Raw genomic sequence first — 15,482 nt, forward strand, 5'->3', positions numbered from 1 at the left:
TTGGCTATGTCGTCTCCAGCGGTATAACTGGCGACTACATCCTTGGGTAAATGGGGCCTGGGCTCCCTGGCAAATTCCTTTGACTCGACACCCTTCGGAGTGATGTTAGGGGCCTGGAATTCGAGTTCTCGTAGCTTGAACTCGTGTTCCATCCTTTTCCCTTCCATCTGCAGCTTGGACTCATGTTCCAACCTCCTCCCCTCCCTCCTTTCTTCCAACTCCATTTTTGCTATTTCCCACCTTAACAGTCTTTCCTCTCTCCTGTCAGCTAACTCGTTTTCTGACAACCCTCTCGATGACGCACTGCTGCCCTCCCGTGAGGTTGCCTTGGGGCTGGTTGACATCTCACCCACCCCCGGGGGACATTCCGCAGTCCTATTAATGACAGTACCTCTGTCCGATTCCTCCTCCTCCACCGTTCCCTCCGTGTGTGCTTCCACCCATGCTCGCAGACTAGTACGGAGCTCCTCTCTTTTGGCCCCTCGCCTGACAAACACTCCCCTCTCCTGACAGAAATCCTTGAGCTGTGCCACAGTATAGGTCTCCAGCTCTGACATTTCGAATTCCATCTTGTCAGTGAAAAGTGTGGACAACCACCCCGAAGTAGGTGACCAGGATAAGAACTTTGAGGGCCACTTCCACCCACCTCCAGGAAAGAATTTGGAAAAAGCAAAACGTTGAATTTGAGGGCCGCTAGGAGAAAACTCCGGGTGTGTACCTGTGGTGAACACTGAATTATTATGAGGTACAAAACAAGCACGGCTCGCAATCCCACCCGCTGAGCACCAATTTTATGTTGGACCTGCGATGGGCAAGCCCAGCACAAAGGGGGTAGCTTGGCTCAAGTGACAAGGCAAGTGAAGGCTGTAGTGTTAAGCCGGCTCTGACCCAATAATAACTCCTTGTACATCCACACCAAAAAGGACACCACACCACTGCTGTAGAAAAATACGATTCCTTTATATAAATGTTCTTTGTTGTAAATAGGATTGACTGGGAAGGCACATACACATTTCTTTTGGTCATACAGTTCTGGTAATAAATAGTATTAATAAATAGAATAACTTCAGGAATGAGTATCAGAATAAATATCAGAATAAATATCAGAATAAATATTGGTTCATTTAAATAAACAACCACATGTTTCTTCTGGTATCGCTGCCACCAATTAAATACTTTAGGATCATCACATTTGCAATACGTTTCAAATGGGAAAGATAACTCTTACAGTTTATGTTGTTTTCAATGACCATGTATACGGCTTCTCTGAGCACAAAATAAGGTTTGGGACTCTTTATTGATCATTCAGGGCGCATGCGCGTATATCTAAAAGGCAAGGAAACACAAGTAAATACATCATTTGCCCTCGGCGGTCACCAGGATAGGATCTCTGCTTTTGCCGGTGAAGTCTATGCGCGCCTACGGGCTTTAGCACCACTAGAACACAGGCAGCACCAGTTCAAAGTCTTTAGACTGACGAACGGGCTGCCGGAGAGGTCACACAACCTTCGCACACAGTCAAATGAATGCCGGTTCACAGTTCCTTCACAACGCTGCATTCACTATGAAGAAACGGGCCCACCTCACATAGGCTGCAATCGGAATACGATTCAGTCGGACACAGCACTTCTCTCGTCAGCGACGGGGTTCTCAGGGGCTCCACGGACCTCCCTCCGACTTCCGCATACAGGGTGGTTCCCGCCCACAGCTACAGCTCCCGGGTCACTGGGGAGTGGCAGAGACGCTAGTCCCGCCCAACGAAGGCCGGCCTTTCCCCGCCCCGGCGCACCACCGAAGGCCGGCCTTTCCCTGCCCCGGCGCACCACCTCACCTTCAATCTGCGCAGGAAGCGCTCTACGCTGGTGGGGCTCGGAGTCGTCCGAGCTCCCCTCTAGAGGCGCCTATCGCGAAGGGGGCACAGCTGACGGTCGCGGCGAACTTGCTCTCGCCTCGCGACTCGATAAATCGATCACAGTTCACCACCGGGGGTCGGGGAGGCACACGAATCTGGCCACAGTCTTTGGGGGCAATGAGGTACTCGCTGGGCAGGCGCTGTAGGCGCTAGATCACTTCTCACGTAGCTGACTGGAACGCCAGTCAGACACAACGCCAGCAACCCTTTGCTGCTCTACTGCCTGCGCTACCAGCCACCTCAGGGGTCAACAGGGCAGGTGTCAATCTGGTGTCAAGTCTGGGATCTCTTAATCTCAATCTTATCTAATCATCATCATCTTCTAATCTTCTCATCTAAAATGGCCGCCAGGGACTGGGCCTTATATAGCCAGTGCCCTGGGGTGCTGGCACGAGCCAGAAGGTTCTAGAACCTTCTCTGGCTGTGACAATGACATGGCACTCTTGAGGGTTATTTAGGACACTCACAGCCACCGTACTGGGGTTCTAGAGCAGCCATTTTGTGTACCTGAGGAAAATAAAGGAATTCCTGTCAGAAATGCGCGCCAAACAAAGGGCGCCAAAACCTCAAAAGGCCAGGGTTCATGAAGGCTCCAATGGGAGTCACTTCACATGAGGAAAAAGGGTGTCCACCATTTTAGGTCCATTTATACAGGTTGACAACCCCAGTTTGTAATGCCACAGGTTTGGGCCAGGCACCTTGTAAATAGTTGCCACAAACCTTGTGAGCAACTGGGCGTCAAGGAACATCTAACCCCATGAAACAACACATAAAAAGTCCTGGTCGACAAATAAAAAGCGACAAATTTTGGGAGGTACAGGGGAACAAAAGAAATCATAGTGGTGAGGGGACTCTCAGAAGCAGACGGGTCTAACAATGTGCAAACTAAACAACAAGCCACTGTGGGCCAGGCTGTACTAAAAACACTGTTTCAAACAACTGCAACAGATACTGGTGGTCGCCGCTAGGTGTGGGTACTGCTATACAATCTATGCATAGTGTGTAATCTGCAGCTCATATGCCTCGAACGGAAGATGCTACTTACCAGTATGCATCTGTTCTTAGCATGTAGAGCTGCAGAGTTACACACGCCCACCCTACCTTTATCTGTTCCAGTATTATCTTAATTGGATACAAATCACATGGACATCACGACCTCTTGTACAGCTCCATCACTTCCCTAATGACGAAAAACAATCTGGGGATGGAGCCGATGCCCATGCACAGTATCATCCAAAGGAGGAGTCGCCTATCCCGTGACTTCCAAAGACTTTTCTGCTACAAAACAAACTGCAAACATCCGGGCCCAACACTAGGTGACCATCTATGCATAGTGTGTAACTGCAGCTCTACATGCCAAGAACAGATGCATACTGGTAAGTAGCATTTTCCTTTAGGCATCTACAGCCTTTGCTCAGTGCAAGCCATTTTAGAGGTTTGAGTACTACCGGTCAGTCACTCCATTTGCAGGTTGAGGTTCTTTAGATTTACAAGGCCTTGAGTGTCTCCTAAAATGCGAGCCGGTAGTGAGTTGCCTATTCTTGCACTTGTAAAAGTTTTTTGCCAATCGTTCTCTTCATAACTTAACCTTTCTAGTCTACAGATTCCCTAATGTTTTGCATCCCTATACACTAACTCTTCCCCTAAGCAATCTGAAGTGCAGTCTGCACCCTATTGCTTTGTGGGTTTTGGAGGAGGTATTACGAGTCACCTCAAGGCACTTTTTCAACATAAAACAAGTTGTACTGTACCAAACCTAACACGGAATGGTACAAGTGTGCAGGGCATGTAATTCTGCATGACTATAAGCTGCAAATTGATTGTTGGCGGTAGATAATTTTTTACCTTCTCCAACTTTCCTGTAAGATAAAGTTGCCTGTGGATAGCAAGAGCATGGGTGGTAGCCTCCCCTTGTGCCACAGAAGGCCTTTCAAAGATTCAGAATTAATCTCAGGGGTGCTATGGAACGGCCAATTAGAGAGAGCAGTAGAAAAGCATATTTTGTTTAGGGAGAGGTTGGCAACCATGCATCAATAATTTGATTTCGGAAAAACATTGATTTTCAGACTGTTAACCATGAATCAATGTTTCATCCCCCCCTGTGTCAAGATGACTGCACGTTTCCACCATGAGCACGTCTGTAGCTTGGGCTGCAGGGATGTTCATAATATGCAGTTGGTTGTGGGTATTGTGAATTGTCTCAGGGATGCTCTTGTAGACCGGATAGCCATGTTTTATTATTCTGGGACTGGAGTAGCATAAAGCTGCAAAAAACATTGGCTGTTCATCCATGCAACTGTGAAAGTCAAGTGGCGAATTGATCATATGGCCGTTTCATTTAAAGCACAACAATATTGATGCCTTAAGGATACAGTGTTAAATGACAATAACTCTACTACCTATTGCGCAGTTCTCTCTAGCAGCCCAAGAAAAGGCTCACAGGGCTGTAAAGGTTATTTCAGCATATGTTTTTTCCCATTGTTTTAGAGGAAGGCTTGCAAGGAATTGTTAACTGTTCAGCCTGTGGACAGCAAGTAAATCATTTTCAAAAGGATTCAGTCTGTAGACATCCAGCTTTAAAGGTGCTCATATGTAAGGTAAGTCATTTAAATTTATGAATGTATTACTTTAAATTGTTTAAACACTTTAGTGGCCTAACATTTAAGTAATTTTTCTTCTCTTGAAATTTTTTATTGGTTTTGTTTTTAGGGTAATGACATAGCAGTGATCACATGACGTTAGTTATGACTAGCTTGAAATTGTCACAGTACATGTATTGACCCATCGTACTCTGCTTTCAATGCACAGAATCCCTCAGTGGGCCTAACATTTAAAATACTCCATCAGAGGTCAGCCTGTTTCACTTCAAGCAGCAATTCCGTTTGAAGTGTTGGTGCTCTACATTACCATCATCTCTCAATATGAGTCCAAGGCGTCACATGCATCTATCCAATGCACCCAAAGACTCCATCTGTGGCATCCCCAAGGGCTCCTCAGTCAGCCCAACTCTCTTAAACACCTACATGACGCCAATCGCAGACATCACCCGCACCCATGGGCTCCACATCATCATGTATTCCGATGGCACTCAGCTCGTCCTCCCCCCCCCCCCTCAACAGAAGACGCTGACGCCACCAAAGCCAACTTCCAAGACACCATGATCAACATAACCACCTGGATGAAGGCCACCAGCCTAAAACTCAACTTGAACCAAACAGAGATCCTCCTCTTTGGAAACCAGCCCTTCCCTTGGGACGACACATGGTGGCACACTACACTTGGCCCCTAACCCACCCCCACAGGCCATGCAGCAATGCACACAACCTCTGAATTGTTCTGGAAAGGCAACTGACCATGAATTAGCAGTTCAACGTTCTCCTTCGCCGGCTTCCACACCCTCCACTTGCTCCGCAAGCTCTTCCGATGGATCCCCGTTTCGACCAGGAAGACAGTCACCCAGGCCCTCGTCTCCAGCCAGCGGAACTGCGGCAACACTCTATGCTGGTCCACCAGACAGCTACTAAACCGCCTCCAGTCCATCCACAACTCAGCAGCAAGACTCATCTTCAACCTCTCCAGGAGAACCAGCAGCTCCCCATACCTCTGGGCTCTCCACTGGCACCCTGTCCAGGAACGAAGTCTCTTCAAGCTCCTCACTCACGCCTACAAAGTTCTCCACAAATTCGGACCCGCCTACAGCAACAGCCTTACGTTCTACTAACTGACCAGGGTGCTTGCTCCTCCATCCTCGCCCACATCCCCCGAAGCTGCTGCGGAGGTTGTGCCTTCTCCTACCTCGCCACCAAGTCTTGGAACAACCTCAACCCACGCTCCTCCCCTTCACTGGAGAACTTCACGAAGAAGCTCAAGACCTGGCTCTTTGACTGTCATGGCCATCCGTCCGAGGCTCACAGAACCCCAGCGCCTGGGGACATCTCGTGGTGATCAGTCACACTCTATAAAACCTATTGATTGATTGATCCAAGTGTCTTCTTGGAAGTGGGGATACACCAAGCAGTGTAACTGATGTAGTTTTTATAGTGCATGTTAATGTGCCGTGTAGTGACGAGACCATGTTAATCCTGTGGAAGGGACTTGTAGTTACATTTAAAATGGGGTGGAGATGCAGGAGTGATGAAAGGGATGACATAGAGAGGCAGTGGGTCCTGTCCTATTCCCTGTCCTGGTACTCACAGATGTGTCTCAAATATGGAATATGTGTTTGGAAAGCACCTGTAACATTTATCTAGGTACTAACAAAAAGAGGCTTTTAATCAGTAAGAGAAATGGGTGCACAGCCCGTATAGACGCACATCAGTTAGAACCTGCTGACTATTATGGTGCAAAATGGCGAGTGGAAAGACCTTGAACCACTCAATGGAGTAGAAAGAAAACTACCCCTATGTGAACAAAATTGATTGTCGTTGCACTCTAAACAGTGTGTACAGTGTTAAGTAACACGAGTAAAACCAAGCAAATAACATAAGTGACAGAATTATCAAAACAAAGAACTCTCAATGCGTAGATCTTGGAGTCTTTAATGTTGCGAACAGCCAGCCGACACGTGTTTCATCGCATTCGCGATTCCTCAGGGCTAATTGGCTGAGATCCAGTCAGAAGGTCGCTCAGCTGGTGATACTTCCAACCCAGCCGGGCCCTTGACCGTGGATACTGCGATCTAGTATCCAATGTGTGGACAATTTTCTTCAAAGACGCCAATACAAATCAGAGTGACGCTCTCAAGTATTTAGGGGTTTCTTTCTAGATGGCCCACGACGAGTCCGGTAATGCTCTTTTGGTATATGGAATACTTGGTAGTCGTGGGAGCTATCTGTGTAAACCGCGCTTCAAGCTATATCACGCGAAGCTGCGGCGTGTACAGCGTCCGGATCCGACGGCCGTGTTCCTGTTTGGATTACTCGTGTTACTTAACACTGTACACACTGTTTAGAGTGCAACGACAATCAATTTTGAACATTTATCTAGGTGCCAGTGCAGGAAGCCCAGGCAGGAGAATTTATGAAGGCCATCCAAATGAAGGAGCAGCGAAACCCTCGCAAAATGGTGCGGAAGAAAATGGACAAAGGATTCGGAAATGGGGAGATGCTATGGGGAGGCTGTGTTCACATGGTGGTGGTCATATTGGGTTTGATTTGTCAGCAAAACAGAATAATATTGAAAGCAAAATGCATACTACAAATGCATTCTCAATCTCGGCAGACCTCATTAGGCTGAGTACAGAGGTGGGGAAATCCTTGGAGGTGCCCATTTGTATAATCCAGGACTCAGTGAAGGAAAAGTCTGGTGTCTACAGAGGTGAATGGCCCTAAGAATTTAGCACAAAGAGACCGGACTGCCGCATCGCTTTATTTTGCCAACTTAGTCCTGTTTTCTACTTGAAAAATATGTTGCTCTCCTATTTCTGTGTTCAGGAAGTCCCCATCACAAGAATCTTATTTTGAGATCAAAAGATGCCCAAGATGGCTGTGTTTCCTCCCGATCACATGGCCTTCTCCTACATGGTGTTTGTAGGAAGCTGGCTCTCGCGTCTGGACTACGCCAATGCCCTGTTCAGTGGTTCACCGGCCTATTTGATCGGGCGGCTCCAGATTATTCAAAACGCCACCGCCAGACTCTTGGGGAATATCTCCAGGCGGATAAGTGTTAGACGCTATCTGGAGAGCCTGCATTGGCTGCCGGTGCAGCATCGAATCACCTTTAAAATTCTGACTCTGGCCCATAAAGCCATCAATGGGCGTGGTCCTGCCTATCTGATGAAACGTTTCACGCGGTACTTCCCTAACAGAGATTTACGCTCAGCAGCACAACATCTGCTGCTGGTCCCGCGCTTCCGGCGTGTCCGGCTGGGAGGCCACTCTGTGACAGTAAAGGCCGCGTGCGCATGGAACGCCCTCCCTGCGGCTCTACGTAGCATCGACGACTTCACTGCTTTTAAAAAAGCGCTGAAGACTCACCTGTTCAGAATAACTGTCTAGTTCGTTCTCTGGTCTATGGCTCTGCTGCTACTGTTTCCTCTTTCTTTTTCGCGCCAGGATACTCCGGAGTAATGGAGCGCGCTATAAAACAGCTTAAAAGTATATAGTGCACTAAAATGAAGTACACTCTGTAGAGAGCCCAGTGGATCACCATTTGGTTTACAGAGGCTAAAGTACATAGCACAAACGCTCTCTATGTGGTAGTGTGGGTGAGCAATTAGGTTTATCATTGGGTAGTTCACAGCATTTTTTGGACTCTGAGGCAATAAATAAGACACATACGCAAAGAATAAACCTTAGACCAAATTAGAAAAAGAACACTTTTTTTAATATATGTTGAAAAGTAAGTACTGTTTTGTTATTAATGTTTACATTTTTGGAAGTTGTATGCCTTTGCGCACAATGCACTCTGATGGGAGGGAAAGTCATAAATGTATAATGGCAATTACAGTTGGTTCCAAGCAGTTCTTCGAGAACTGCCCAGGTTTAGCCGGTAGCAGAGTGCTGGTGAGGTTGGTAGCTGTGCGTGCTAAAGAGAAGGGGGCCACCTGAAAACAGGCTGCACAGGGCATTTGGGGACAAGTCCGAGAGCTAGGTAACAGGGGCTTGGGTCGCAATGGGGCACAGATCTGACCTACCAGAGCATGAGTACCTCTTACTGGTTGTCTGCGGTGTCATCGGTTGAGCCGGGTAGCTGCAAAGTTGATCTTTAGGCTGCCCAGACAAGCTCATGCCTCCCCTCTGCTTAAAAAACTTCACTGACTCCTTATCAGACAAAGAGTGAAGTTCAAAGGCCTTTGCATTGCCCGTAAAGCAATGTATGGTAAAGCTCTGGCCTACATTAAGGAACGCTTGAAGTCTTACGTTTCAGGGCGCATGCTACGATCATCGGAGGCCCGTTACTTGGCCACTCCTAGATGCAATACTGCATCCAAAGGGAGTAGAACCTTTTCCGTAGTACTTCCACAACTTTGGAATCAACTACCAGACCATCTTCGCAAAGAACAGAAGCTCCTCTCATTCAGAAACAACTCACAACGCTTCTGTTCAGGGAAGCACTGATCATCGTCTAAACTGCTTCTTCACGGTGGGATTTATCTGATCACCCACAACCCCTGGCCTCGCCCCCTCAAAGTGCTTCGAGACCTGCCGGTGATTAGCGCTATACAAATACAAATACAAGGCTGTGGACAAGACTTTGCTTTTTGATGGCTTTGGACTGCAGGGGAGTAGCTCCTTTTCTCCAAGGGAGGCTGTAGGCTATTTTTGAAGTGCTGGCAGACTGCCCAAGGCTGGGGTAGATCTCCAGCTTGCAGGACGAGTCACTCTGTTGTTGTCAAGAGTTGCGAGCAGGCACGTTTTTGCACCAAAAAGTCCACAGCTCTTTTGCTGTTCTCACCAGGCAGTGACTTTTTTTTGCCCTTCTCTTGAACCGTCAAATCTCACTATTTAGGTTCAAGGGTGCCACCTAAGTACTCAATTTAGCAGTGTTAAGGGGAGTGCCTGGGATTAGCCAATGGGCTGACTACCTTTAGGGTGTCTATTCCCTGTATATGACCACTTACTGTGGGAAGTGGGTATAACCCTGACCCTAAAAGGCTAATTCCATCCAAAACAAGTTGGAGGAATTTGAAATGGGGGTGTATACATCGGGTAGCCCTCTTAGAGTTGGTGCTGGCCCATTTGGGACACACCTCCTAATCGTAATTTACCCGCTTGTCTTGCTGCCAAAAGTTGGGGTCTGGACAGGGAGGTGGTTATCTCCACTATCTGGAGAGACCAAGGCTGCATAACAAATGCGGTGAGGCTTTTAAAGACTCTTGCTCGGGAATGCAGATCATGCGTATAGGTGCGAACCCCTCCGCCCAGAGCAGGCTTTGTTCCTGGCCTCAAAGTGAAGGCTTTCACGTCAGGCCAGAAACTCATCTGTGGTGGCTAGCTGGTGCAGACCAGCCAGTCAACACGTTAGTAGTCTGTAGGTTTTCAGGGGGCACCTCTAAGGTGCCCTCTGGATGCATAGTTTAATAAATCCATCATTGGCATGTGTGGGTTTATTAAAAGGAATGTTTGGTACCAAACATCTGTGTGTATGGTGAAGCCATCATGTAGCTGGGAAACTCGTAATGTCAAGTGTCCAGTCCATGTACTTGTTATGGCTTCTCTCGAATTTTCATCTCCGACAAAGTGCTTTGCCCACTGGATGGAACGAGGGTCCTGGAATGTAACTTGGGGAATACAAAAGGTTCAAGATGTTTTGAAGAGGGCGTTGTCATCCCTGGGGCTGTTTGCTCAAGTAAAACCTTGAGAAAACAGACCTTAGTTTGATGTGTAGATATTTGTTTATTTTGTGTAATTTAACTATGAAAGATGGGCTTAAAATGCATTACACACCAGTATGGGTCATATTTGTGTGCATCAACAAGACTGGCCTATGTTACTTGCCAAGGGAACTCTCAGAATAATCCTTAGCACACTGAAATCTAGAGCAGCATTACAAATCTTTTAGTAACGAACTACTCATCAGTGGGACTCCAGATTCCACTCTGACCAGCAAGAATTCCTCACTCTAAGATAAACAAAATGCAAATCTAGCATCATTGGCATCAGTAGTGTGCGCCTCAAAGTATGTATCCCTAAGTTGTTAACTAACCCCCAAATATTTACATGTAGGTGTGTTATAGACTTCACAAAAGGCAAATTGCAACCAAGTTCGACATGATTGCATGATCGCTCATCACATGGGCATTACCTGTACCGGGGACTACAACTTGGGGAAAAATGTGAAAATATCCAATAATATGCACTCTGAATCTGGCCCGATTTTCAGCTTGTGGGTGTTACCCAAGAGAGATAACCTTAAGAAAATATTGAAGTTTTCAATGGCAAGTATACCCTAACTGATTTTTATAATTCTGTCGTCTAGCTATATGGATGTTAGGCATCATAGCTTATTAATGAAAAGCAAACTGATCCTTTCCCAGATAACCAAAGGCCCATTGATGAGAGGTAGAGGGGGTACTTCTTCCCATATATGAACTGTCTATACTTTTGATATTTGGAAGATGGTCCATGCTTCTGCAATACAATCCTGTATTCACTATTGCTCCATGACTAATAATTTGGCCAGGCATGCTTTTCTTTGTGAACACTTCATGATTTTAAAGGTCAATTCTTTTCCGTGTGTTCCGTTCCCACCTCTACGGTAGGAATTCCTGTTCAGCAGTGCTATTTATGGGTGTTAGGTTGTATCCCACAATGCTGACTGAAGTTACTTGCAATCCTAAGTCTCCATCCTATTTAAACACTCTGAAGATATACAGTCCATAGACCATAAGCTCAGTGGAGAGATGTAGAGCATTAGTAACAAAAGTATGTTAACACAAAAAAGAAAAGAAAAAAAAACTTCTGCCGACCCTACTTGTAATGTTGGAAATCTGTGCCTTCCAGTTTTAAAAAATGAACAAGCAAATGGTGGTGGTAGTCAAATGAGCTTTGAGTGAGATAGTGATTTTTGTTTTCAGAAACAAAAATAGCAAATGTTGATCCTATGAGCTTTATTTTCTGTAAACCTCTTTTGTCATGTACTGTAAAAGTATTTCTGGGATCCAACTCGTGCTGAAATCTATTCTGTCTAGCTTTAGAGAGAATACACACAATGGAGAAGTAGAATTAGAGAGAAGTAAATTTACCTTCTCTTTCCCGGCATAAAGGTAACCAGTCCCCTCCAGATAATTGCTCTTCCATTACACTATGTGCAGGGTGTACAAAGTTCGTACAGCACACTATTTTTGTACAGAGGGCTCTTAACATATTTACAGCAAGGTAAATCTAGTTAATCTATGCAGGTCATCCCCTTTCTGCATATTGCTTGCAAATGAATGCCTTTTCCTTCAGGGCCCCTATTAAGTCTTCATACTGCCCTTCAAGCACCACAAGAAAATGCTCAGCTTTGAGGAAGAGAAAATGCAGAAAGTACTTGTTCGAGGCATGTGAGCTGTAGATCACATGCTTATGCATAGATCGCTGTCTGGTGTTGGGCCCGGATGTATGCACTTTGTTTTTTTCCGAAGAAGTCTTCCTACTCACGAGGTAGGTTATTCCTCATTTAGGTGATTGTGTGCATGGTCATTGACTCCATCTTCATTCAGAATGTTTTTTCCGCCATCGGGTTCGGATGTTACTTGCTGCGCTCCGGTTCAGCGCTGATCCTTCGGTTTCCTTTGGTGCTTAGAACACTCACCCTTGACGGTAATGTTTCCAATCGTGTATTCCATTCTTCAAGTATCGTGTTTATTGACAAAAAACCCTATTTCTATTGGAGAGCTCGTGGTAGGCTGTCGGGCCTAGCTCCTGGTTCGACTCGCAGTTGATGGAACAAACTCTCATTAAATTCTGTCCTCGATGCTGCGCGAAATATCCGCGCACCCACTGGCACGAAGTGTGCAACCTGTGTTTGTCACCAGAACACAGTGAACAGGACTGTGATGCGTGCCGAGCTTTCCGCTCCAAAAAGACTCTTTGCGACCGTCTGGATCAACGACGCAACATGCAGAGCTAACACACAGGCTCCATTCCGAACCTCTTCGGACCTGAATCTGATGAAGAAGCCGGCTACTCTATCTGAGCCGAGGAGGAACAGGAACAGATCTCCCTTTCCGACAACGGCTCTGACCAGGATGAAGACATTCCACATGGACAATGTACTGTAAGTACAGTCCCTACCCCCCCCCCCCCCAACTCTCCCCCCAAACCCCCAACCCCCTTTGCAGGCTGAGTGTCCTGGTGCAGAACTAAACAAAGAGTCGACATGGCACACAGGGATGTGTGCCATGCCCACAAACACACTGCCCTGGCATACATCAGTCACCCTTCTAGCTGGGTTCACTATGCCAGTGGTGTGGGCACAGGTGCATGAGCCCTGTGCCCCTACAGAACCCAGGGCCATTCCTGGACCCTGTAAGTGCAGTTATGCCATTAAGAGTATATGGTGCTGGGAGGTTGTCATTACGAACTCCACAGCACCATACTGGCTACACTGAAGACTGAGAAGTTTGATATCAACCTTCTCAGTAGATTAAATCCACACTGATGCCAGTGTGGGATTTAATGCCAAATGCACTACAGAGGGCATCTTAGAGATGCAACCTAAAACCTAACCAACTCCCAGTGTCCTGACTGCGTGGCTACCGAGGCTGCCACCACTAGACATGTTTCTGGACCCCTGGGTCGAGAGCTTGCCGCTCTCGGGGGCCTGAAACAATGCACATCCTGGTACGAGGTGCCAAGCCTCCTCCCCCAGGATGGGCAGGGGAAGCTACAAAGGCATGCCGCCTTTTGTGAGCTTCCCTAGGCCAATTGCTGTACTTAGCAACTGCCTCCCACCGGTTCTGACCCCCACTCTGGCAGGAAGACAGGCGGGAAATCCTAAGTGAGGAAAGGGGCCAGCCTGTGCCAACTCCACCCCTCAGGTGGGAGAGGCGAGTGTAAGAAAGTGGCACCGTATATACTGGACCAAAGTAAGGTACAGTGTGTATGGAGTCCTCAATCCCCAGAGGTTTGGCAGGGGCTAAAGTTAGATACAACCTTACTCTAAAGTGGTAGCTTGGTCGAGCAGTAAGGCAGTATCAGAGGACAGTGTAAAGCATTTGTAGTACACACTCAGCCAGCAAATGGTCTCACACACTCAATAACAGAACTCTAGGCCAATTGTTTGTATACAAATATACAGTTGTTTTATTTTTAGAACCAATAAGGTATCAAAATATATTTTCTCAGAATGAGTTACTTTAGTTAAGTACTTTTCAAATAGGCAGCAGACTTTTGAGTACAATAGTTATAGTTGTTGCAATGGGCATCACAATTTCAAACACAAAGTTAAATGCAATTAGTTACTTTGTAGATAACTTTTCTAATCACAGGACTGGATCCTATATTCAGTCCTGGGACATTTCCTGTAAACAATTGAGTAAAAGCATTTTGGTTACAGTTGTGATTTTTAAGGAATATTATTGTATTTTAAAAGTTGACACTTAAACTTTTTCACATAGAATCACCAATGTTATCCTATGGGAGGAAATTCACTTAGTAGGTAAGTAGTCTTAACGTTACTTTTTCTTACTCAGTGTTGGATCCTGGATCCAGCACTGGTGTATCTCCTGTAAACAATTGAAAGAATGCGTTTAGGTCATAAAGGCGATTTATTAAGGAATATTTGTAGTTTTGCAGCGTGAATCTTTGTGGATTCACTATGCTGTGCATTATTCCGCGGTCTAGTGGTTGGGTCTGGAATCGCAGTCTTTTTTTCGTGTCCTCCTGTGACATCAGCGCGCTTCCTCCGGAAGCTCCCACCTTTGGGCGCCATCTTTAGATTCTTTTTTCTGCCTTTGCGTCTGGATCGTCAATGAGGAGTTAGAGTTTTTAAAAAAGAGAAGAAGAAAATCAAGCAAAAAACACCAAAGGTTGGAGTTTTCTGCACAACAAGAAAACACAGAGCCGGGACGACTAAGGAGGTGTGGAAGATTAAGAACTTCGACGTCCAACTGAGAATGCGCATACAGAGGGCCCCCTGAGTGCAGGAATGGACAAAACCCCTTTCAAATGTTGCCGTAACTGCCACCACAAGTACGCGCGGAAGGACAAGCACCCCCTCTGCTTGCCTCTCGACCACCAACGCAAGGATTGCAACGCCTGCTCGGCATTCGCACCCAAGACACTCAGAGTGAGGGAGAGACAGAGGATAGCAATCCACAACATGCAGGGCCAAGGCCAACCTCAGTCGCTCTGGGACTTGGGCCTCTCCAGTGGATAAGAGGACAACATCGCCGAGGGACCAGAGGACTAAACTGTCGTAGAGACCTATAAGAAGTCGACACAGAAGGTAAGAGCGACGTTGACCCCAAAAGCCCCGACAGACTCTTGAAAAACTGAGCCAAAGTCCTCGACAGGAGCACTGGCTACCACAGCTGCGTCCAAGGACAAACAGCCCAATGGATCCTTAGAAAAGGACTCCCAGATGGCGAAAGCTCTAGAAAAAGCATGTCCCAGAAAAGGCACGCTCGACGCCGAAGGAAAAAGAGCTAAAGGCGACTTCGAGGTCAACTTCGACATCGAAGATAAGCGCCGAAACTCTCAACGCCGAACAAGCAGCCGAAATGGAGAGGAAGAAGACGAGGCTTGAGGCGGAAATGAACAGCATCCTCCAGAGGAAAAAAGACTTTGACGAACGGATGAGCAGGTACACCATCCCTTCGAAGCCCGCAACTGTAGTCGAAACCGAAGTCAAGTAGGAGTTTGATGCCGGAGAGCTGCCAAATTCCAGAGCCTGCAGAGCAACAGGACGAAGAAGGCCTGTACTATGACTAGGGGGAAGGTGAGGACGATCAGCGGATATTCATGAGCTCGACATACAAGTGAAGTAGTGTGGCTCACTGGTTAGAGGCGGCAGACCTGAGAGCAGAGGACGGCCCGGGACCAGGGTTCGATTCCCGGCGCGGCAGGTTTCTGGACCAGGGTCAGCGGACTCGATAATTCTCTCGCCTCGGTGCCCACTCTGATCAGCGATCACACTCGGCAAC

The 15,482-nt window shown here is 46.9% G+C and overlaps 1 protein-coding gene across 1 annotated transcript in view; it reads left to right on the plus strand.

Moving 5' to 3' along the window:
* Positions 1-15,482, plus strand: part of ATRX (ATRX chromatin remodeler) — a 1,815,989-nt gene that overhangs the window by 276,642 nt on the left and 1,523,865 nt on the right. The window contains exon 7 of the mRNA XM_078688830.1: positions 4,400-4,509. Within this exon, the coding sequence (XP_078544956.1) occupies positions 4,400-4,509 (110 nt within the window). The remainder of the gene's footprint in view (positions 1-4,399; positions 4,510-15,482) is intronic.

This window comes from Lissotriton helveticus, chromosome 4_1 (genome assembly GCF_964261635.1).
Source record: "Lissotriton helveticus chromosome 4_1, aLisHel1.1, whole genome shotgun sequence".
In the NCBI taxonomy this organism is placed as follows: domain Eukaryota; kingdom Metazoa; phylum Chordata; class Amphibia; order Caudata; family Salamandridae; genus Lissotriton; species Lissotriton helveticus.